The sequence below is a fragment of the Hylobates moloch genome, unplaced genomic scaffold (genome assembly GCF_009828535.3).
Source record: "Hylobates moloch isolate HMO894 unplaced genomic scaffold, HMol_V3 SCAFFOLD_3, whole genome shotgun sequence".
NCBI classification, from domain to species: Eukaryota; Metazoa; Chordata; class Mammalia; order Primates; family Hylobatidae; genus Hylobates; species Hylobates moloch.
In genome coordinates this window covers 110,850,363-110,876,655 of record NW_026652278.1, presented here as the reverse complement: position 1 = coordinate 110,876,655, position 26,293 = coordinate 110,850,363, and the positions used below count along the sequence as shown (strand labels likewise).

The following is a 26,293-nucleotide window of genomic DNA, read 5'->3' as shown; positions in this document are numbered from 1 at the left end:
CACTACAAATTATGATTGCTTTAGTATTGCCAGCAGATAAAAACAGCTGCACTGACTAGAATAACAATTGCATAAGGAATTTCCAGGACAGTAAAATTCTACATGAAGTTTAGCTTAGGTTTCACTTTTATTCTCCCCCTACTCCAGCGTTTCTCTCAATATCATCTCACAGAGGAAGGTATATAGTATTTGTGAGTGTGTGTTTGTGTGCATTTGGTGGGCGGGGTGGGGGCAGGGAAGGATCTTATGGGCAGTATGTGTAACAAAAAAGAACATTTAAAAATCTTTAAAATGTTATTTGTTGTTTGGGAAATTCAACCATCATTTACTTTTTTGAAAAATATTTCTGTAAAATGCAGGTAAAATAGAAGAGCCATAATTATTAAATCTAGTGTCTGTAGGTATCCTGGAGTTCATCTACCACAAAGATCACTTTCCTTTATCCTAAACTGTAAATTAAAGTATATTGTAGTCTAACATGGAATGAGATTTAAGTTTTTTTTGGTTTACTACATCCCATACTCCCTTGTCCTCTATAGTTTGAAAAGTTTTGAAAAATTCTTTAAATAGTTCAAACATAATTTTGTCTATATTTCTTCGTTCTTACAGAAAAGCATAGAAAATGTTTCATATTTATCAACTTTTATTTCTGATAACAAGTCATGTTTCCCCTCATTTCAGTTTATTGATATAGAATAAATATATAAATGTATTTATTTCTCTAAATGCTTTTGAATTGATCATCCGTTTTTTAAATTAAATTTTTTTCTCAACCTTTTAAATTCCTGTTTTCAAAAATGCTCTCCTTCAAATGATTTTTGGCTGTGTGCCCAAATCAAATTAACTCACCAAAGATGATTTGCTGTATTACTGGAAGTAGCCCAGCCAGAGCACGGGGGATGGTTAGTCACCAGTGTTTTCTTCTGTTTAAATAGAGACAAGGTTTCGCCATGTTGGCCAGGCTGGTCTTGATCTGCTGAGCTCAAGTGATCTGCCCGCCTCAGCCTCCCAAATTGCTCGGATTACAGGCATGAACCACTACGCCTGGCCAGTCTTCAGTGTTTATGTCAATAACAGATTGAACTGTGTGACCCTTAGAGCCCTATATTTTTTTCCACTCTGAAAGGAATTTGTAGAGAAAGTTTTAGACATATTTGGACAAATGCATCGCTTCCATAGGTGTCTACTCTAAAGGGAATTGATCATTTGGTTTGAGTTCTCTTAAGCTTCTTTACAGAAACACTTTTATACTCGTATTTATACTTGTATAATCACTCCTGGGATTTTAGCGATGTTTTCAGTCATCTCATATACCATAATCTGGACAATAATCCATTGTTATTTGATATGATAGTTTATAAACTATGACCATTTTATGAAAGACTTTATGTCACCTTATTTCAAAAAGGATTTAAGAATAACCAATTCAATTCAATGAATACTCATTGTTCTCCCAGTATGTGCCAGATACTGTTCTTGGCACTTGAGATATGTCAGTGAACAGAGCGGACAAAGATCTCTGCCCTCATGGAGCTTACATTCTAATGGAGACTAGACAGTGAACCTGGTGAGAAGGTTATCTAAGTCTGTGGAGGAAGGAAAAAGTAGAGCAGACTTGGGGGATGACATCTGCCTGGAAGGAGGTGGAGTGTGGGTTTTGTAGATTAAATAGGGTATTCAGGGCAGGCCTGATTGAGAAAGTGTCATTTAAATTCAGACCCTCAGGGGTCTGTTCCAAGATGGTTGAATAGGAAGAGCTCCAATCTGCAGCTCCCAGCGTGATTGATGCAGAAGACGGGTGATTTCTGCATTTCCAACTGAGGTACCTGGTTCATCTTATTAGGACTGGTTGGACAGTGGGTGCAGCCCATAGAGGGTGAGCCAAAGCAGGGTGGGGCGTTGCCTCACCCGGGAAGCACAAGGGGTCAGGTGATTTCCCTTTCCTAGCCAAGGGAAGCCGTGACAGACTGTACCTGGAGAAAACGGAACATCCCCACCGAAATACTGCGCTTTTCCAATGGTCTTAGCAAATGGCATACCAGGAGATTATATCCCATGCCTGACTCAGTGGGTCCCACGCCCAAGGAGTCTTGCCCACTGCTAGTGCAGCAGTCTGAGATCGACCTGTGAGGCAGCAGCCTGGCAGGGGGAGGGGTATACCCCATCACTGAGGCTTGAGGTAAACAAAGCAGCCAGGGAAGCTTGAACTGGGCAGAACCCACTGCAGCTCAGCAAGGCCTGCTGCCTCTGTTGACTCCACCTCTGGGGCCAGGGCATAGCTGAACAAAAGGCAGCAGAAACTTCTGCAGACTTAAACATCCCTGTCTGACAGCTCTGAAGAGAGCAGTGGTTCTCCCTGCACAGCGTTTGAGCTCTGAGAATGGACAGACTGCCTCCTCAAGTGGGTCCCTGACCCCCATGTAGCCTAACTGGGGAGATACCTACTGGGACTGACTGACACCTCATACAGGTGGGTGCCCCTCTGGAACAAAGCTTCCAGAGGAAGGATCAGGCAGCAATATTTGCTGTTCTGCAATATTTGCTGTTCTGGAGCCTCCACTGGTGATAACCCAGGCAAACAGGGTCTGGAGTGGACCTCCAGCAAACTCCAACAGACCTGCTGCTGAGGGACCTGTTAGAAGGAAAAGTAACAAGCAGAAAGGAATAGCATCAACATCAACAAAAAGGACATCCACACCAAAACCCCATCTGTAGGTCACTAACATCAAAGACCAAAGGTAGATAAAACCACAAAGATGGGGAGAAACCAGAGCAGAAAAGCTGAAAATTCTAAAAACCAGAGTGCCTCTTCTCCTCCAAAGGATTGCAGCTCCTCGCCAACAACGAGACAAAGCTAGATGGAGAATGACTTTGACGAATTGACAGAAGTAGGCTTTAGAAGGTCAGTAATAACAAACTTCTCCAAGCTAAAGGAAGATGATCAAACCCATCGCAAGGAAGCTAAAAACCTTGAAAAAAGATTAGACGAATTGCTAACTAGAATAAACAGTGAAGAGAAGACCTTAAATGACCTGATGGAACTAAAAACCATGGTACGAAAACTACGTGACACATGCACAAGCTTCAGTAGCCGATTCCATCAAGTGGAAGAAAGGGTATCAGTGATTGAAGATCAAATTAATGAAATAAAGTGAGAAGTTTAGAGAAAAAAGAGTAAAAGGAAATGAACAAAGCCTCCAAGAAATATGGGACTATGTGAAAAGACCAAATCTACATTTGATTGGTGTACCTGAAAATGACAGGGAGAATGGAACCAAGTTGGAAAACACTCTTCAGGATATTATCCAGGAGAACTTCCCCCAACCTAGCAAGACAGGCTAACATTCAAATTCAGGAAATACAGAGAACACCAGAAAGATACTCCTCGAGAAGAGTAACCCCAAGACACATAATTGTCAGATTCACCAAGGCTGAAATGAAGGAAAAAATGTTCAGGGCAGCCAAAGAGGTCGGGTTACCCACAAAGGGAAGCCCATCAGACTAACGGCAGATCTCTCGGCAAAAACTCTACAAGCCAGAAGAGAGTGGGGGCCAATATTCAACATTCTTAAAGAAAAGAACCTTCAACCCAGAATTTCATATCCAGTGAAACTAAGCTTCATAAGTGAAGGAGAAATAAAATCCTTTACAGACAAGCAAATGCTGAGAGATTTTGTCACCACCAGGCCTGCCTTACAAGAGCTCCTGAAGGAAGCACTAAACATGGAAAGGGACAACAGATACCAGCCACTGCAAAAACATGCCAAATTGTAAAGACCATCAATGCTAGGAAGAAACTGCATCAACTAACGGGCAAAATAACCAGCTAACATCTTAACGTCAGGATGAAATTCACACATAACAATATTAACCTTAAATGTAAATGACACAATTAAAAGACACAGACTGGCAAATTGGATAAAGAGTCAAGATACATCAGTGTGCTGTATTCAGGAGACCCATTTCACCTGCAGAGACACACATAGGCTCAAAATAAAGGGATGGAGGAAGATCTACCAAGCAAATGGAAAGCAAAAAAAAGAGCAGGGGTTGCAATCCTAGTCTCTGATAAAACAGACTTTAAAACAACAAAGATCAAAAGAGACAAGGCCATTACATAATGGTAAAGGGATCAATTCAACAAGAAGAACTAACTATCCTAAATATATATGCACCCAATGCAGGAGCACCCAGATTCATAAAGCAAGTCCTTAGACACCTAAAAAGAGACTTAGACTCCCACACAATAATAATGGGAGACTTTTTAGACAGATCAATGAGACAGAAAGTTAACAAGGATATCCAGGACTTGAACTCAGCTCCGCACCAAGCAGACCTAATAGACCTCTACAGAACTCTCCACCCCAAATCAACAGAATATATATTCATCTCAGCACCACATCACACGTATTCCAAAATTGACCACATAGTTGGAAGTAAAGTACTCCTCAGCAAATGTAAAAGAACACAAATCACAATAAACTGTCTCTGAGACCACAGTGCAATCAAATTAGAACTCAGGATTAAGAAACTCACTAAAAACCACACAACTACATGGAAACTGAACATCCTGCTCCTGAATGACTACTGGGTACATAACGAAATGAAGGCAGAAATAACGATGTTCTTTGAAACCAATGAGAACAAAGACACAACGTACCAGAATCTCTGGGACACATTTAAAGCACTGTGTGGAGGGAAATTTATAGCACTAAATGCCACAAGAGAAAGCAGGAAAGATCTAAAATCAACACCCTAACATCACAATTAAAAGAACTAGAGAAGCAAGAGCAGACACATTCAAAAGCTAGCAGAAGGCAAGAAATAACTAAGATCAAAGCAGAACTGAAGGAGATAGAGACACAAAAAACCGTTCAAAAAATCAATGAATCCAGGAGCTTGTTTTTTGAAAAGATCAACAAAATTGATAGACCACTAGCAAGACTAATAAAGAAGAAAAGAGAGAAGAATCAAACAGATACAACAAAAAATCATAAAAGGGATATCACCACTGATCCTACAGAAATACAGTCTACCATCAGAGAATACTATAAACACATCTATGCAAATAAACTAGAAAATCTAGAAGAAATGGATAAATTCCTCAACACATACACCCTCCCAAGACTAAACCAGGAAGAAGTTGAATCTCTGAATAGACTAATAAAAGGCTCTGAAATTGAGGCAATAATCAATAGCCTACCAACCAAAAAAATTCCAGGACCAGATGGATTCACAGCCGAATTCTACCAGAGATACCAACAGAAGCTGGTACCATTCCTTCTGAAACTATTCCAATCAATAGAAAAAGAGGGAATCCTCCCTAACTCATTTTATGAGGCCAGCATCATCCTGATATCAAAGCCTGGCAGAGATACAACAAAAAAAGAGAATTTTAGACCAATATCCCTTATGAACATCAATGCAAAAATCCTCAATAAAATACTGGCAGACTGAATCCAGCAGCACATCAAAAAGCTTATCCACCACATTCAAGTCAGCTTCATCCCTGGGATGCAAGGCTTGTTCAACATACGCAAATCAGTAAATTTAATCCATCACATAAACAGAACCAATGACAAAAACCACATGATTATCTCAATAGATGCAGAAAAGGCCTTTGACAGAATTCAACAGCGCTTCATGCTAAAAACTCTTAATAAGCTAGGTATTGATGGAATGTATCTCAAAATAATAAGAGCTATTCATGACAAACCCACAGCCAATATCATACTGAATGGGCAAAAACTGGAAGCATTCCCTTTGAAAACTGTCACAAGACAGGGATGCCCTCTCTCACCACTCCTATTCAGCATAGTGTTGGAAGTTCTGGCCAGGGCAATCAGGCAAGGGAAAGAAATAAAGCGTATTCAATTAGGAAAAGAAGAAGTCAAATTGTCCCTGTTTGCAGATGACATGATTGTATATTTAGAAAACTATCATCTCAGCCCCAAATCTCCTTAAGCTGATAAGCAATTTCAGCAAAGTCTCAGGATACAAAATCAATGTGCAAAAATCACAAGCATTCCTATACACCAATAACAGACAAACAGAGAGTCAAATCATGAGTGAACTCCCATTCACAGTTGCTACAAAGAGAATAAAATACCTAGGAATCCAACTTACAAGGGATGTGAAGGACCTCTTCAAGGAGAACTACAAACCACTGCTCAACGAAATAAAAGAGGACACAAACAAATGGAAGAACATTCCATGCTCATGGGTTGGAAGAATCAATATAGTGAAAATGGCCATACTGCCCAAGGTAATTTATAGATTCAGTGCCATCCCCATCAAGCTACCAGTGACTTTCTTCACGGAATTGGAAAAAACTAAAGTTCATATGGAACCAAAAAAGAGCCTGCGTTGCCAAAACAATCCTAAGCCAAAAGAACAAAGCTGGAGGCATCACGCTACCTGACTTCAAACTATACTACAAAGCTACAGTAACCAAAACATCATGGTACTGGTACCAAAACAGAGATATAGACCAGTGGAACAAAACAGAGGCCTCAGAAATAACACCACACATCTAGAACCATCTGATCTTTGACAAACCTGACAAAAACAAGAAATGGGGTAAGGATTCCCTGTGTAATAAATGGTGCTGGGAAAACTGGCTAGCCATATGTAGAAAGCTGAAACTGAACCCCTTCCTTACACCTTATACAAAAATTAATACAAGATAGATTAAAGACTTAAATGTTAGACCTAAAACCATAAAAACCCTAGAAGAAAACCTAGGCAATACCATTCAGGACATAGGCATGGGCAAGGACTTCATGAGTAAAACACCAAAAGCGATGGCAACAAAAGCCAAAACAGACAAATGGGATCTAATTAAACTAAAGAGCTTCTGCACAGCAAAAGAAACTACCATCAGAGTGAACAGGCAACCTACAGAATGGGACAAAATTTTTGCAATCTACCCATCCGACAAAGGGCTAATATCCAGAATCTACAAAGAACTTAAACAAATTTACAAGAAAAAAACAACCCCATCAAAAAGTGGGCAAAGGATATGAACAGACACTTCTCAAAAGAGGACATTTATGGAGCCAACAGACACATGAAAAAATGCTCATCATCACGGGTCATCAAAGAAATGCAAATCAAAACCACAATGAGATACCATCTCACGCCAGTTAGAATGGCAATCATTAAAAAGTCAGGAAACAGCAGATGCTGGAGAGGTTGTGGGGATATAGGAATGCTTTTACACTGTTGGTGGGAGTGTAAACTAGGTCAACCATTGTGGAAGACAGTGTGATGATTCCTCAAGGATCTAGAACTAGAAATACCATTTGACCCAGCCATCCCATTACTGGGTATATACCCAAAGGATTATAAATCATGCTACTATGAAGACACATGCACCTGTATGTTTATTGCGGCACTATTCACAACAGCAAAGACTTGGAACCAACCCAAATGTCCATCAATGTTAGACTGGATTAAGAAAATGTGGCTACACCATGGAATACTATGCAGCCATAAAAAAGGATGAGTTTATATCCTTTTTAGGGTCATGGATGAAGCTGGAAACCATCATTCTGAGCAAACTGTCACAAGGACGGAAAACCAAACACCGCATGTCCTCACTCATAGGTGGGAATTGAACAATGAGAACACATGAACACAGGGTGGGGAACATCACACACGGGGGTCTTTTGGGGGGTGGAGGGCTGGGGGAGGGATAGCATTAGGAGAAATACCTAGTGTAAATGATGAGTTAATGGGTGCAGCAAACCAACATGGCACATGTAAGCCTATGTAACAAACCTGCACGTTGTGCACATGTACCCTCTAACTTAAAGTATAATAAAATAAATAAATAAATAAATAAATTCAGACCCTCACATAGAGGGAAATCTCTTTTTATGGCCTTATAAAGAAGTAAGACTAATGCAGGGAATACTTTGACTAATTTATAATTCCGCTAGAGAGACAAAGATAGTTTGCCTCTGGGCTTATTATTTTTAACCCTTTTTATCTTTAGAGTATTTCACAACTTTCCTTTGAGGAGTGGAAAGCTGCCAATTGTTCTGTCATAGAAGAAAAACACTAGCTATAGAAGGGTTTTAAGTCTAAGATATATTAATCATTTGTAGAACATTGTGCATTGTTGTAACAATGAAGTGTGTTTTCTGCTAGTGGCCTGTAACTAGACAACATGTAATTTTCCCATAGAGATAAAAGATAAGTTACAATAGGTCAAAGATTGTAAGAAATGTGGCAAAGTGTTGCTCAAGCTTAAAATTCTGGAGAGATAGTGTCTTACTCAAAAGTTTTAAACATCTGTTCTAGCAAGAAAAATAATGCTGATCTTTGCAAATATGCCCATAACTTGAAACATTGTGTCAGCATAACCCAATCCAAACAGACCATTTTTTGCTGAAGAATCATTACCTACCATTGATAGTTTAGTTATGAATTAGGACACGAAAACTGATTAAGGTGCTCTCTTAACTGCATTGGTATTTATTTTCCCTTCTGAAACTGAAAATGCCCTCTCACCAGGAGCTGCCCTTTCATAGACTTCAGTGTACAGTTTAATGTGACCTTCCCGCCAAAAAGCCCTCTTGGCATTAGAGGCCTGGGTAGAAAGGTCACAGCTGTGCTTGCTTTAAAGCATTTTTGGCCATTCCAAGAGATGAATCTCCTAGTATAGTTATCAGTGTATATTTTGGGATGAAAGCACATTAGGGTTCATCACACCCAGGTCTTCTGTGATAGAACTGGCAGATATCCTCAATTCCAGAGGAGACTTCTCTGTCTCCCTCCCCTTCCGCTCCCCTCCCCCTTCCCCTCCTCTCCCCTCCCCTTCCCTTCCTTCAGTTTTCCCCTCCCTCACTCCTTCTCTATCTCTCTTCCTTGTTATCCACTCAAATATTTATTGAGAATTTACTCTGTAATGTAGGCCCTTGGGATCAGTGGTGAACATGAAGCTAACATACTGCTGTTAAAGGGTGAAGTTTTTTAGCTAGAAATTCAATTTAAAAATTGTTCACAGTATTCAAACATATTTTGAGTTTATTTTAAACATAAACCCAGGAATTTAATGAATTGAGTGAAATATGAGATGATGAAACAAACAAAAATTCTAAAAACCCTTCATGATAATGGTAAAACGTGATAGAATTTGCTAATTTATAAGCAGGTTTCAAAATTTATACCAAATGTACTGTTTTCCCAAGGATATCATTTTAGTGAATGGTGAAATATCTTACTAACTTCTATCAGAATTCCTACCATGTAGTAACAACAGATTTTAGGTAGGGGTGTGTGTGCGTCTGTCTGTCTGTCTGAAACCTGCTGAGTCAGTATACTACTACCCTACCTGGCTTTGAAGGCTCTCCTTAAAATCACTCCAGCCTTTCTCTTTATCTCCCTTTATCCCAGCTGTTCAAGGCTACTTGCCTGCTGGCCACCAACAAACCATGGGCTTTTCCTCCTGTGTTAAGCTGTTCTCACTGGTTGAAATTCTTTCTCTCTCTCTCTATCAGTGGACAAACAGCTCCTCGTAAGTGCCCATATCTTCCTTGAATGAAGGCTTTACTGACCCCTCTGAAGATTTCTTTTTTTTTTTTTTTTGACCTTTTGCTTTAGCACCTATCACAAGTTATCCTGAGTGTGTATTTGTGGGTACCTGAGCTATTGTGTTTGTTCATTCAGAAACCATTGACCGACCCCTGTCTCAGGTATTGTGCTACAGGAGACACAACAGTAAACAGGCTGGACCTGTGAGTCATGGATTTGAGAATGTAGTCGTGGTTTTGAAAAGTAAAATAGTGTGATAAGTGCTTTCAGGTACAAGGTTATATGTGAATATATGACAATTAAATATGTCTCCTGCAAGTGGCCTGGAATTAGACAACAAAGTATAATTCTCCCTTGTGGATGAAAGGATCTTGAGGGGCTAGAGTTAGACATGGTCCAGGGTTAGACAAAGCCTCTGAGAAGTCAGAAGAGAGGGGACCACCCCTTCCATTGTAACAGGAGAAGGAGAGAAAGGAAAGTGTTGGATAGATGCTAGTAAATTAGTGGGGGAAAGTCAAGAGAGTTCTTACCTGAGGTTTTCTATTTTCTTTGTGAAGAAGAATGTAAATGTAACTGCCAAGGGAGGTGGAAAAGGAGCTTATGGGAAGGAGCTTAATCAAGATGCAAAGGTATATGGCAGCTTCTGTAGAGAATGGGAGAGAGAAATGACCAGAGACAATTAGAATGCTTACCAGGGAGCATGGTTTAAGGGCTTGATTCAAGTCACAGACCAGCGAGAATGGTATCTTCTCTGAAACTGTATGCTTTTCTACAGATCCAGTCTGCAAGCTGTTTCTTGCACATATAGCATAGAGGACATAAATAGCTGGAATAAATCAGAATTCAAGCTACAGCTCTGCAATTTGTTGCACAAGTCGCTTCCTATCACTGACCTTGCATTCCTCTGAACAATGTAGATGGGAATTCCCCACTCCCTGGGTTGTTAGCCCCTCAATATCAAATTGAGATTTTATAAATGAGAACATTTTAAACTACAAATGACCATAAGACCATAAAGATAATAGTTATGCTCTTACATTTATTATGAAAAGTCAATCAGTAAAATTTTTCAGTATTTTTCAATGAAAAGAAACCCAAAAATAAAAAACTGACTTCCAAATTAAAGAGGTCTCCAAATCTAATACAAGCTATAGATATAGTAAAGACAGAATAAATAGACTCTCTGATAGTATTGTTCAAAGGAAAAAAGGAAAACAATCTCCCAAGTGTCACTAACAAACTAAGAAAACTAAAATCTTCTGAAAATGCAAAAAAAGCAAAGTTTTAGGTTAAGAAGAGCCAACTAAAAGCATTAAAAATTTTTAAGAAACTTTATAAAAATATAGTCTTAGAACTAATGCAATGTATTAAGTGTCTTATCCTCAAGCTCTGTTTCTTTTTAGAAGACACATGATAGGATTTTATTTTTTAATTCAGAAAATATTCTTTCATTTCACATGTATTTTAAAAAGTCTAGGTAGAATAGTATTGCTCTCTAAAAAGCACTTGTTCAGTAAATAGCCTATTGAACTATACCTTTTTTGTCCGTATAGGCCAAGTGAATGTCATATATGGTAAAGCTAAAAGTAGAAAGCACATATAAGCTGCTTCTCATTTCTTTTTCACATGGAAATGTCTTTAATAAATGCAGTTGATACAGACTCTTTTCCTTTTAGTCTCTGGGCATAATCCTTTGGGAATCTGACTGACTCTGCTCATCTTGCAGCATGCCTAATAGTCTGAATGTTTAACATTTTTAAAGGGTAGTTGTTCATCACAGGTTCTGGATTATCTTTTCACATACCATTTCCATGCTTCTACTTATATCCCCCAATTAATCCAAATTACCAACTGACCTCCTCTTGAGACAGTTCCAAAGAATAAGCAGCACTCCAATTCCAAGAAGTAGCCGCTTGCCAAAGTTACATTGACAATAGGAAATCACTGCTGCTAGAGAGATACATTTACAGTGATTTCCTGGGAAATACAAGTTGATGCTGAATATGATCCTTAATCAGGCTGGAAAACTGTATAACATTTTGGCAGGTCTTATTTTAAATCTTCTCATTTAGGTCCCATTGTAGGCAAAAATTTCTTTCCCATGACCAGTAACTGCTTAGCCAAGGTATTTCCTTCAGGCACTTTGTAAAGTAGAATATTGGTGCTGTGGGGACAACTGTAGAGTCCCAGGACGCTGATTACTTTCCTGAAGACTTCTAATGAAGGAAATAAAGAGAGAAAAAAAAGAGGGGGAGGAAGAAGTATGCATTGAAAATGTAAAATAAGTTTTTAAAAAAAAATTAGTGAGTGTTAGAAGAGAGGAGAAAGTAGGTGGTTGAAGAGTTTGTGTGTGTTTATTAGAACTTACATGAACTCTGGTGCTGAAAGATAAGGAGAGAGGGTAGTGGACAAATGAGAGAAGAAAGGAGAGATGGGGCCAGTTTTCACCCAACAATGTCCTGGGTGTGGGCGGATATGACATTACTCATTCAGAGTATTCCTGAAATCTGGGCTTTGGCCACTCTGTCTCTGCCCTTTACCAGAGCCATGCCTGTGATAGGATGTTCCAACAGGAAGCTAGGCGTTTGCTTTAGAAAATCATTTTTCTTTATCACACTGTACTGCCGTGTGCCAGGACGCACCAGATGTCACTGTTGCTTTTTTATTTTGCACCATGGTGGCTAATGTGGAGAGTGGGCTTGGACGCTGGCAGCAGGGCATTCGCGTCATTGTTCTCTTTGCTTCCCAGGCCGTCATTAGGTTGCCTGCTCCACTTTGTGGCTCCCTATCCCAACCGCACCTCTGTTTCCCTACATATACTCAAGGAAAGTCAGCAGAGGATTAGGAACTTTAAAAATAAGTTTTTCTTGGCTATTAGTAAATATGGCACATTCTGTAGTTTCTATACAATGTATGCATAAAATAGTCTTGTATTCCATGTTTATTTGTATTTTGTTTGGCCCAGAATATTTTTAAACCATTATCAAAAGTTTCTTCGAGAAAAGCAAGTTCAGTTAAAAGTTATTAGAGTTACATGTAATGAATGTAGCATGATTATCTTGGTTGTTTTCTTGCCTACTGATAAGGTAAATACAGCTTTAATTTTTAGTTGCACAGTGCCACCTATTGGATCCATGGGATAAAAACACTTTGGTATTTAGCTGCTTTCTTTAATTCCACACTGCAGTTCATTACTTTCCTAAAACAGAAATACTGTAGCCAGGCTTGGGTATTCAAATTTTTCTTAATAATATAGATGCCAAAACAAAAATACACACAGCCTACAAACTTGATACAGATTTTTCATGATGGGTCTTTCTACACTGTACTTTATTTTCTTTGAGCATCTGTGTTTGTTTTGGAAATACAATCTGTGAATAGTTTAACATCGCCTTTCTGAGCTGAAAAGAGCTTTAAAAAGTGCTCTTGTTTATGATGTTCTGCCAAGTATTGTTTCTCCTCATACTCTGTTTTTTTCATTGCATTTGTGTGTACTTTTTTGTTAACTGTCTTTCTACCCTGCTACACTGTAAGTCCCTCAAAGGTACCTGTGGTACAAATGTTAAAGTTACCCAAGAGAATGGCAAGAATACTTGGAAAACTGATAATGTATTCAAATAAGAAGCCTTTTAAAATTTTACTAGTGGTATTAAGAAGGCATTGGTGGATACATCTTGATGTCTGCTTCTTTTACATGGAAAAATAATCAAAAGTTGTTTCATTTTGTTTCTTAATTGTTGGATATCATTTTAGTACTAAGCCTCATTTCTTAGAATGATATTCTCACTTGTAGTTCAAAATCAACCAGTGTTTACATACATACACAAGAGATACATTTTATTCAATTAAAGCAATTTTATTAAAATTAGTATCAGCATAGTATTTGGCACACCCCTCTTAATCCAAAAATACAAGGAAAAGGTTCACATTTTTCCTCAGCCTCCCTATCACTTTCATGTTGTGTAAACTCGTGCCACACAGAGCCAGAACCAAACAATAGCCAGGTGAGGTTTTTATAGCCAGTCTTTCTATCCTTTCACTTTTCCACTTAAGAACAGAAAACAAAGGGCAGACAGGGATATACTAAGAGCTAAATATTAAAGTACATTTGTAAACAAAATTTTTAAAATCTGACAACATTTCTGAGTAAATATAATTCCCTTGGTAAGGAAAAAAGATAACTTAGGCAATTTTTTGAAAAGTAATTTGATTTTTTTTTAAAGCCATGCACACCAAGATCGAACCCAAAATAAAAGTAAGGTTAGCTATTTATGAGCTCATGCACACTACTGTGGTGCAGATAAGCTGACATCTGGAGAGTGCAAAGGGAAATCTTTGATGCTTTTCAACATGGCCTGAGAGAGATGAAACAAGCCAGTGTAATTTAGAAGCCCTTGCCCTGTTGCCTGAAAATAAAATGTAAACAGTTAAAAAGCTTTTAACATTCTTTACTGTCACCTCAGTTTTCTGAAGACCTTACTTACCTATCCATCATCTGGTTTCTAAAAAAGTGAAAATTGAAAAAACTGTAAGTGTATTTAATAGCCTAGACACAGTCATGACTTGACTCCAGTTTCTTGTTAGACATTCATTTTCAGTCCTGCAAGTTTGAATCTGCCAGGACTGGAATGCATAGGTGTTCGTTGCCGACAGTTTTCACAGTAATTTTAGTCTGGGTCTAGCTTTGAGCAAATGATATCAGTGATAATAAGGTCAAATTTGCTTCCATTACTTTTGGCTTGTCTAGCATATAATTGGATCATATTTGGTTTCTAAAATCAGGGGATTTGTTACAGCCTTTGGACTTTTTGAAAATAAAAGGATGAGAAAAGTAAACTTGGCTGAGTGAATGGAAACTGCAGAATTTCTCCCAGTTTTAACTTCTGAAAGCATCTCCTGATCTCAGAGGTTGGAGTTGTGGAACAGAGCAGTAACTGGAGTCATGATTGGTAATTGTACTTTTAATCCAGAGGAAGCTACCTTTCCATTTATTGTTCTAAGAATGTCTTTTTTTTGTACCTGCATGCTTTTGCTTCTCTCTTGCCTCCTCAAATAATTTCTTCCTATTACCAGCTGAAAAGAACAAACATTTGTCACTATATACCTTTCTAACAAAAAGTTTGTGTGAAAGAGTGGTGTATACATCAGATATATGAATTTGTATGTGTGACTATGTATTTAAATAAAATTCCTAGAGTGTTGTAAAAATCCATTCTGCCTCTCAACTTTTAACCATTAGAGTATATCAGAGTCCCCTGAAAGTTTATTCTCTGTCTTCTAGATCATTTTTACAATAATGTTTTTACAGTAACTGACCAGGTAGCCTTCAGGACCTGAAGCCCATCTCATACTTGCCCTCCTGTCAAAGATGACTCTGTCCTGAGCTGAGTGGTTTTGAGAGAGGAAAGGCTGTTATGGATAAAAATTTTCCAACTACTTTTTGCCAGGCACAATGCTGTGCACTGCACATGTATTACTCACTTAATCCTTGTCACAACCCCTACCAGTGGGGCACCAGAGCCAGGCCCATGCTGTGGATCAGAGCGACCATAAACAAGAAAATCCAATCCGTCTTCTGGCTTTCTTGAGGCAAGAGGTGGGGAAGAGGGCAGTGCAGAAATAGAGGGGAATGATTAAAGAAAAAAATTAAATCATTCCCCTGATTCTTTTGAGTATTGTGTTAAACCTGTTTTTTCCTGCTCTGAGACCTCCCAACTGATTTCTGAAACCTCAGCTTTCACGTTGAACATCTGGGCAGGGACAATGGGGGATCTCGGTTTTCTAAGACTGAAGCAGAAAATGGCCTGATGCCCCTACCCCACTGACCTCCTGCTCTTCAGGCCTCGGTTCAAAAGCAGTCTGCTTTATTTATATCTTTTTCAGTAAAGAAAAATTTAATTGACATGCCGAAGCCTGCAATTCTCAAGCTTTTCTTTAAACGTTATCTTTAAGGAGATTTACAAAAACAAGTACCTCTGTGGCTTTCTCCCGAAAGCCAGAAGAGTTGGGAAGGCAGACTTAATGCTGAACTTTTTTACTTCTAAACTGTAAAAGATGCATCATGCTTTCTATGTATGTTTATGAGGAAGAAGCAATTGAATGATTTATTTTTTCAGTTCTGGCAAAGCATGGCCAGCTACACTGTGAGTATTCTGTAAAACATTTTTTTCTGATAAACTAACAGAAAAGGTAGAATCGACCTCCTTGCCTAAATAAATGAACATTATTGCATATTTCTTCAAATAGCTGCATTTTTGAAGAAATAGTCAATGTGCTTTGGGGGAACTACGTAGACAGCATACTGCTGTGCAAACTAGAACTTTTAAAATCAGACCCAACTCTCTTTATTTATAATCTATGAAGAAACTTAGCAAAATGTGTGACACAAGTTGTCTAGAATGTTTTTAATGTAAGAATAATTAGGTGTTATTACCATCACTGTACGTTCTCTCTCCACACACATATTGGCAAATATGCTTACGCACATAGACATAAATATACATATATTGATATATCCTTATAAATGAGATAAACTCAAATTAACTTTTGTTTGGGTATTCTGGACAACATCTTATGGCTTTGAATTCATATGTTACCAATAAAGACATCTTTACTGTCCTGGGGCAAAAGCTAAGAGCTGAGTTCCTTAAAAATTGCCACTAGGCCAGGTGCAGTGGCTTGTGCCTGTAATCCCAGCACTTTGGGAGGCCAGGGTGGGTGGATCACCTGCGGTCAGGAGTCGAGACAAGCCTGGCCAACATGGCGAAACCTCGTCTCTACTAAAAATACAAAAATTAGCCAGGCATGGTGGCAGGCACCTATAATCACAGCCACTCGGGAGGCTGAGGCGGGAGAATCGCTTGAACCCTATAGGCGGAGGTTGCAGTGAGCAAACATGCCATTGCACTCTAGCCTGGGTGACAGAGCAAGACTCTGTCTCCAAAAAAAAAAAAGTGCCATTAAAAGACTTTCCAAATTATAGTACCTAGAAATCCTATACTCACCTGTTCATTTAATTTTTCTTGCTTCTCCATAGAGTCCCCTTTACTTGGTAAATCACGGCGAGAGTGGACCAGTCAGATGCAACAGGTGCAAGGCCTACATGTGCCCATTTATGCAGTTCATTGAAGGAGGAAGGAGATATCAGTGTGGATTTTGCAACTGTGTGAATGATGGTAAGCAGTGCCATTAAAAGCTCTTTGTGAAATTCTTTATTAAGTAAAATGTATTATACTTTTTAGTTTAGGAAAAGCATACATTCTTTTTTCTATATAGCAGTACCGTCTTTATAATTTTCTAGAAGGAAACCAACTATGACAGGCTCTATTTGGGAAATTTAAGCCCCTTTTAACCTTAGGTAAGTACATGATCCCCACATGGAAGTTGAAATGTTTCTTAGAAAACTCAAATGTAGGGGGAAAAATTTTATTTCTTAATCCCCTTCCACAAAGCCTCAGTGGGAAACAAAATAAGATTTTTACCTCTTATGATTACAGATGATAAACTTGGGAGACTTTTCCTCTTTTGTCACTTCTCAAGGTTATTCTTGAAAATGAGTTCATTGATACTTAGGAAAAGCTTAGGTATAACCAAGGGCTTTAACACTTATATAGATATTTTTTTTCACTGTGATGTAAATGTTGGATTGTTTAAGGAGGAAGGAACGTTATTAAAAAGGGCTTTCCCGTATTCATTATATTTTGTTTTATTCCACTACGAATTTACTGATTTTGAAGAAAACTGCTAAGTTGCTGAAAGTGTTTTCACATTTATAACATGTCTCTGTACTTTTAATTATTTGTTGTTAAATGAGGTACATACTGAGGCTGAGAACATTCCCATATTCATTGACTTTTTTGAACCATGTAATGATTGTTAGAGTATGAGTTTTCTTTTCTGTTTCTTATCTTTGTAGACAGGCTTCCCTGCAGGTAATTAGATCTGAAGAACATATAGTACTGTCTGCCTGTGAACACATGGTTCTACCCATGGGTGCTGGCTACTCCCTAATGCCAACTGAGCTGGGGACAGTATTCCTCCTACATCATTGCATTCATGGCATCTTGGCTCTGTGAGCATTCTCTGGTGGGAGAGCGCTGCTTGCCTTCTTATTTCCCTGCCACCTGATCTTGCACACACACAGTCCATGGCTTTACCCAGCTTAGGGCGCCAGAGACTGACCTTGCGATTGCTTCTCATGCAGACCTTTGGTCAGTTCTTAAAACGCACCTTGCTGTGGAGTTGAATCATTGGCTTCTAGACTCATCCCAGACTATGGCCTAAGCCTCTTGGTACGTCTCTCTCCTTGCATTAACTATGGTTTCCACTCAGGGCAAATTGGATATCCCATTGAGACCAGATTCTGTTAGTTCTTTACCCTTACTTCTCTTTCTAAGGAAGATCTTGTTTCCCCTCTCAACCTGGATGAAATCTGCAACCAAATTCATGGCTATCATTCAGTCTTGGGACCTGGATTTCAGGAACCCTGTGACAATTCATTTCTCTGTGCTTTAGTTTTAGAGGAAAAATTCCTGAGAAGGGACAGAGGCTTCTCCCAAAGCATTTGGACAAAGTCCTCCAGCGAGCCCACCAGCTCCTCAGATGTCTTCACCCAAGCCCCCAGCTTTCTTAGAAAGGTGACCAAAATCATACCCACCATGAAGAGCAGCAAGGATCTTCACTTTGCTGTGACTCTTTCGCCTCCTACCCAAAGTGTCGGCTCAGGGCCTTAAAAGGCCCAGCCACTTCCAGGAAGAGAAAAACGACTCAGAATTCTTGTGTCTCAACACAGCAGATCATGTTCCCTCAGGTATCCATTCCTAGGAAGCTGCCATGTTTATTTTCCAATAGAATTATTCATACTAGGCTTAAATATGTGTCCCTACAAGGAAGCCAGACTCTCATAGATGTATGTTGACACCTGTCTTCTTTTAGGTTTAACAAAGACAGAGGTTTGTTGGAGTTAGAAAGAACCCAGCAGGCTTGCTTTAGTGGTTCCACTCTTATTTCCTAGCAAAGTGTCCAGAGATTGTCCAGTAGGGAGTATGTGTGGTCAGAGACATGCAGGAAGACAGGGGCCAAAGGGTAGTACATGATTTATGGTATGACTTGAATGTTGGCTTACAAAAGATGATAGACAATATTAAATGGTAATGAATATAAAATAAAATTTAAAGGGAAAACATTTCACATATTACATTTCTGTGTGTAGATGTGAATGAATTGTGTGTTATATTATGTGGAAACTACTGTACTATGCATTCTAAGATAGCCAAGGCAGCATCCTCCATCTCATCTAAATGTAACAAAATAGCAATTTAAGACCCTCAAAGTTTACTTACCACAGCTGAGCCTGTCAGTTTCTGCTTCTGTAATCTTTCAAGAAGTTGAATTTTCCAGATTCAGAGATCCATATGTGCATAAGAACCTTATAAAATTTACTTTAAAAGAAATGTCCATGATACAGTAACAACGTGGAACAATCAAGCCTCAGTGGGGGTTTTTTTTTTTTAAAAGAACAACCTCAGAAAACAGTCTTGTTATTCTTATGTCAGTTTCACAGCTAAAAATAAATAATGCCAAATCGTTGGCTGAAAAACAAGAAGCATTATTTGTATGGTTTTTACAAATGGTAATGTTGTTCTTTACAAAAAGTTTAAAACCAGAGCATTGGTAGTTTTTCTAAATACTTTTATTGGCAGTGGTTTAGTAGCCAGCCCTATTAATCTCAAGGCAACAGGAGTTCGTTTTTACAGAGATACCAGGCCATATTTGTCCAAGTGTTCAGTATGTGACTCATAAGTGTTCCTGTGCTATTGGATGACTTCCAGATCTTTGCCAGAACTAACCTTCTTCGACATTTGAATCAAATTAAAGTTCCTTAGCTGAGATCTTAGTGGTGTAGTCTTTCCCAAATACAGTAATCCTCTCCACTCTTAAGCCCAAACATTAAAAGATTACCATGCAAACTCCACATGGGTGAAGACATCTCTTAATTAAAGCATAATAAATATTGTAGTTCATAGTATAGTTCAAATAACGAATGTTTATTTCTGTTAGGTATATTAAAAATTCAAATAGTTAGAAAAGTCAGAATTATTTTTAAAAGAGGTAATAAAATGGGGACAATTGAATTTGGGTTGTGACAACTTAAAAACACCAATACTTTTATACCCTGTTTCTCTAGGATGGTGTAAATCATAAATGTTCTTTGTCATCAATAACTTATAGAATAAGAACCCTCCTCTTTTCCAAGACATGTTTTTAAAATAGTAGGTATTTACGATATACTACATTCCAGCTTTAAAATACATTTTTCCAGATACTCCTTTCCTCTCATAATAAATTTTGAGAACTTATTAAATTGTCTGTGTTTATGAAAACAAAATATTTTCTTTCCTATTTTGTTTTTATTAGTTCCACCATTCTATTTCCAACATCTGGACCACATTGGAAGAAGACTGGATCACTATGAGAAACCAGAGTTATCTCTAGGATCTTATGAATATGTTGCCACTTTGGATTATTGCAGAGTAAGTGTTCCCAGAACTTCAAGTGTTTATACATTGATGTTAAATTCAAGTGAATAACTTTCATATGTAAAGAACTGACTCTTGATTCACAAACAAAGCATTTTGGTGGTACCATGGAGTGGTAGAAATGCCTAAGACACAGATCCCATCTCCTAGGTTGTTAACATGATTCAACTGCCAAACCATCTACTGGAGGAATTATTTTTAAAAACTGAAATGTGGTGTCAGAAATAGAAAACAATAATTTGTTATGTCCTTGCCAGACAGAATATACCTGGTTCTGAATGCAGTAGTTCCGTACAGTGCCTTTGCCTCCCTTATTTTGTAAAGAGTCTAAGAAAAACTTCCCTTCCAAGAGAAAAGCTCAACCAAAATGGTTAGTAGGACTATTGATGTGTTTCTGTACCTACCTTCACTCCTGTTGCTACCACGATGGTTTGGACTCTCAGAATCCCCCTTACTCTGTCGGTCTCAGCAGGCTGAGATCCTGGCCTTTGATTTTCCTGCTCTATAATGTCACTGTGAGACATGCCCCCACACTCACTGCCTCCCATAAACCTCTATTGGTTATTTCTTTTCTAAAAAATTAAATTAAAAAAAATTTAGCTTTCTTTATAGGGCCATTCATTGCCCCCCGAACTATCACCTCAGCTGTATCTTCAGTTATACAAAACTTTTCACCACATACTCTGAACTCAGCCCCTTTGACAACTCCATGCCTTTATACCAGATGTTCATTTGACCAGAGTATCTTTAGTATCTTTCCATTCTCCTGTCACATCTATACATACCCCAACTGGCAAACCCCTCCCTATTCTGTAATGCCTGGCTGAAATTTTAATTGTGTATATGCATTTGCAACTTTCTCTGTCTTTATCATGGTAATTATTTACTATAGCTTCTGTTTTTTCACGAAATTTGGTCTATATCTCTATTTTAGCATTTATCCCCATGGAATTTAAACCTTATACATGTCTGCTGTCTTCTTAGATTCTGATATCCTAGTCATCATTGTGACATTTACCACACTATCTGCCATGGGATAGGTAGTTGATCAGTGTATGTGGAATGAATAAAACAATGAATTTGCGGGTATTACTATTCCCAGGACTAGCCATTTCCCTTGTCCAGTGTCACAATGACACCATTATGGGTACCTTGCAAGGCTTTAAAATTCTTCACTGATTTGAAAATCACAACTTCTTGCGTATCATTCAGATTTCAGCGCATATCTGAAGCACCATGTGTGGACTTGAAGAAACAGGGTCATTCTAACTTATTTTCTTATTTTCTCTTCTAAAAATGAGTGCCTGCTAATGCCCAATTCCCAGAAAACAGCTTCTGACCCACAGATTTCTTTCATAGATGTTTGCAAGGGGAGCAGTCATGTATTGAGTATAGATGATAATGAACATTTTTCCTAACTAGAATTTTTTTCAATTGACTGGCTTTTAAAATTTTTTCCATTAACATAACTTATTGCATTTATTTTACTGCTTTATATGATTATTTTGCAATATGTTACGTAGAACTAGTTGTTAAAGAAAACGTGATGCTTTATTAGTTTAAGATGTTGCAACATCTGAACATATTTGGGGAAATTTAGGAATATTTTTGGTACAAATGCTTTATTTTAAGCAAGAAGCATGTCCTAAAATACAGTGATTTTTGGACAGTTTATTTGTTCCTAACTGCTGTTAACTGAAGGAGAATCATTGGGCAACATGCAAACATTTAATGTTTTAATTAAATGTAAGAAAGCCATTGTAACTAATGATGGAAAATTTATTCGCCGGTCTTTGCAACCGTAGTATAAATCTAACCCTGCTCTCAGTTTCTAGTTCTCTGCCAAAAGAGCGACATGATCTTGATTATATGCTTTTTTAGTAGTAACTTAGGCAGAGAGTCAAATCTGTTTCTGGGAACAAAAGTCTTAGTATCTTCAAACTCTGTTATCTGGAAATATTCCAGAAGTCTAATTGATGGGAAATCTCACCCAGCCAGGCAAGGAACCAAATAAAAATTGTGCATTTTGAAGAACTTTTTGTAAGCATAATCTTCCGTTTATTATTCCAAGTAGAGTAGAGTTCGTAATAAATATGCTGTAAACATCTTCAAATTTAATTATAATTTAAAATGTAAATAAAGTATAATAATGAGTTGGCTTAGCTATTCAGACAATGAAAAGCTTATTTAATTTGTACATGTATTTTTTACACCATGCACTTGGAAAGAGGAATTACAAAATCACATTTTCCTATTCATCTTGGTTCATCTTAACGTTGATTTTAGATAGTAAAATTAACTTTATTGAACATTTACCATGTGCCAAGCTGTAGGCTAAATTCTTTCTATGTATTGTATCATTTAGTCCTCACGGTGAACCCATGTGGTGCGTACCATCATTACTTGAGGAAACTTAGGCTTAGAGACCGCGTAAGTGCCAGCTTCAGGCCATACATCCAGAAAGTAATGGAGCCAGACTGAAAACCGTATCTGTGTGATCACAGAAGCCCTATTCTCTAATCAGTACACTGTGTATACATGAGCAAGTATTAACACAATCATCCTGGAGTTCCCTCGGAAAAAAAAGGCCTCAGCTTTGTCATATAACTGAGAGTTTATCATTAATAAGTTTATGGAATAGATCTGCATGTAAAGTGTACTTGAAATGTGAAGTCTCCATCCAAGTCAGCTTTTTTTTTTTTTCTGAACAAAAATGTAGTCTCTTCACTTAATTTTAATTCACTTTGACATTACCAGATGCCTAACATGTCTAAGGTACTTGTCTGTGTGCTGTAAGGCATAACAAAATTAGCAAGATAATAAACCTGCTCTCAAGGTACTTACAATGTATAGACCTGATAAGAAATGTCTATAGTTTTCATATAAACTCAAATATGATAAATGCTGTAAGAATAGAAGAATCATAGTGCCATAAGAAAACAGGATTGGGAAGGCTTCATAGAGGAAGTGACATTTGAGCTGATTAAACTATGAGCCTGGACATGGGAACTAGGACAGTGAGCAGAAACAGTTTCACAAACATATTGACAATTTACTCAGATTTCTTTAGGGGGCTAGGCATACATTGTAGGTGAAGTGATGTGGACCAGGATAATTAGAGAGTATATTTCCCCTTCCCTCAAAACATATTCAAATTCAAATATTTTTTCAAACACTATGCCAAACAAAACACTTTTCCAGCCAAATTCTTGGCTTAGGCCCGCTAGTCTGTGACTTTTGGACAGGAGATATTTTGGAAATGTAAACTATTTAAATTGTTGGGAGAATGTGTATTGGGAATAATGGGAAGTAAAGCTGGGACATTGTTTTGAGACACAGTCTATCTTTTTTCCCCTGGGTCCAGCATTGTATCTTTGATTTCTTAGGTTTTTATACATGTTTGTTAAATGAGTATCATGGTAAGTCTTGAATGTCAGGCCATTGAAGAACTTACGTTAATTCAGTAGGCCATGAGGACAATTAAAGGTGAAGGTGGAGTTGTTCCATTCATTCATCCATGCGTTCATTCACTCAGTCAACAGTTAATGAGCACTCTTTGTGGTGCCATGCTCTGTGCTTGGCTCTGAGGACTCAGTAAATTTCCTATTCTCAGAGAAGGAAGCATTGTGATCTGTATTGAGCATCAGACAGTTAATTCTGATAGCAGTCTGTATAATGAGAGGAGAGATTAGAGGCAAGGGAGCATTAGAAATTAATGTAGTTGTCCAACTATGAGAAAATGAGGGTAGTATGATAATTCCCCCAAAAATTAAAAATAGAATTACCGGTCAGGCGCGGTGGCTCATGCCTGTAATCCCAGCACTTCGGGAGGCCAAGGCGGGCAGATCACGAGGTCAGGAGTTTGAGATGAGCCTGGCCAACTAAAATCTCTACTAAAAATAAAAAAAAAAAATTAGCTGGCATTGGTGGTGAGCACCTGTAATCCCAGCTATTTGGGATGCTGAGGCAGGAGAATCACTTGAACCCGCGAGGCGGAGGTTGCACTGAGCCGAGATCGCAGCACTGCACTCCAGCCCAGGTGACAGTGCGAGACTTCTTTAAACAACAAAAAAAATTGAATTACCATATGACCTAGCAGTTTCACTTCTGTGTATATACCCAAAATAATTGAAAGCAGAGTCTCAAAAAGATATTTGCATATCCATGTTCATAGCAGCGGTATTCACAATAGCCAAAAGGAGGAAGCAACCAGGTGTCTATGGAAGAAGAATGGATAAGCAAAATGTGGTATATACGTACAATGGAATATCACTCAGCCTCAAAAAGGAAGAAAGGTCTGACCCATGCTACAACATGGATGAATGTTGAGGATGTTATACTAAGTAAAATGAGCCAGCCACAAAAAGGATAAATATGGAATGATTCTATATGAGGTATGTAGAGTAGTCAAATTCATAGAGACAGAACGTGGGATGGTGATTGCCAGGTGCTGGAGAGAGGAAACAGAGGTTGTTTAATGGTTACAGTTTCAGTTTTGCAAGCTGAAAAGCATTCTGTGATGGATGGTGGTAATGGTTGCACAGCACTGTGAGTGCACTTAATGCCACTGAACTGTACATTTGAAATGGTTAAGATGGCAATTTTTATGTTTTCTTTGCCACAATTAAAAATAATAGAAAAAGAGAGAAATTGAGGATCTAAATTTGGCTACTGGAACTAGAAGAGCCACGTGGGCCTTCACGCTTAACTGGTTGTGGATGCTAAGTGAGGTGGACAAGTCCATGGCGACAGTGAGATTTCAAGCCCAGGTTATTTTAGCTTATCGTGTTTTTTAAATAAGTTTCTTGTAGGAAAGACCAGTATAGTTGGAGAGATGTTGTCATAATCTCTTAAAATTTTGAGTCTAATGTGCTGGCAGAACTTTTATGTGGATGTGTGCTGTAGTTAATTGGAATGCTGGTCTTGAGCTCAAAAGAAATCATGATGAGAGAGAATTTGAAGAGTTGCCTATATAGAGGTGCTGGTTAAAACTGAGCAAATGAACGAGATTTCTATGATGGACATGGGTGGGAGGAGAGAAGTTGGATAAAGATGAGAAAATGAAAAACAGAAGCAACGGTTAGAGAACTGGGAGAGGAAATGATGCTTCAGTGTCCTGGCAGCTAAGAGAGCCAAAGTGGTCTGGTGTGCCTAAAGTTGCAAAGAGATAGAAGAGATCTAGGATAAGAGCTGGATTTTTATTTCAAGTCACTGTAGTTTGCAATCTGGATGGTTCATTGACCTTTAAGAGAGCAGTTTTAGTAAGGTGGCATGGAAAACCAGCATTTTATAGAGTACATACATGTTAAGCTTGGCTAGACAAAGCCAGCTGGATTGAATGGGTAGAGAAATAGATTAAGAAAGCTAATGATGAAGCCATGACAGTTATCTAGGCACAAGATGACAAGCTTTCAGATGGTTAAGAGTAGGGATGGGCCAAAACATCGTTAAAGAATCATTCTGAAAGTGAAAACAATGGGACTCAGTTATTGAAGGAAAAGGAACAGCCAAATCTAATTTCACACTTTGAAGCCTTGAGTGACGTTATTCCCATATAGAGAAATGGGAAGAGAATGTGATTTAGAGGAACGATGAATTAATTTTGAATATTTCAAAAACCAGTTATAGTGAAGCACTGCTGTAGAAATGTACAAATTGGAGATATGGAAAATATTCCATGAGGAATTGGTAATGCTGATAGAAGAGATTAAAAGAACGGTACAGCATACTTGGGTTTGTCACAAAGAGGTTTTGGTTTAACTAATGGAAATGGTTGTTATTTTCATCCATTGTAAATCAGCATAAGTCTATGCTGTGAATTAAAGTAGGTGTGAATCAGGAATGATTTGCAATAAAAATTATTCACATAGCAGAATTCCTTCATTTCTTTGTTGGTCTGATTTTAGCAAAGGCTTGAAGTTTTCAGGATGATGATTTTTAAGTCCTATAATTTGTTTTTATTTAAAATGAAGGATTTTATTTTTAAAAATTATCTCTAGCCTTGTAGTGGATATAGAATGAATCAGTAAGATAATTTACAGACATTGTCATCCAATTTTAAAATAATTAAATGCAATTTTAGAAAATTTTTGTGATTTATTATAAAGTTAAAAATTAAGTTGGTCTAAATTCTTTATTCTGTATGTAGGTCACTAAAGTTGTTTGCCTGTGGCTCTCTTTTCTAAATATTTTGTAAGATGCAACTGAAGGATCAC

General features: G+C 38.0%; 1 protein-coding gene across 9 annotated transcripts in view; it reads left to right on the top strand.

Annotated features, from left to right (window-relative positions):
* Window positions 1–26,293, top strand: part of SEC24D (SEC24 homolog D, COPII coat complex component) — a 114,718-nt gene that overhangs the window by 52,042 nt on the left and 36,383 nt on the right. For all 9 annotated transcript variants that reach the window (XM_058436700.1, XM_032146415.2, XM_032146408.2 and 6 more), the window contains 2 exons: window positions 16,577–16,715; window positions 19,957–20,072. In XM_058436700.1, the coding sequence (XP_058292683.1) occupies window positions 16,577–16,715; window positions 19,957–20,072 (255 nt within the window). The remainder of the gene's footprint in view (window positions 1–16,576; window positions 16,716–19,956; window positions 20,073–26,293) is intronic.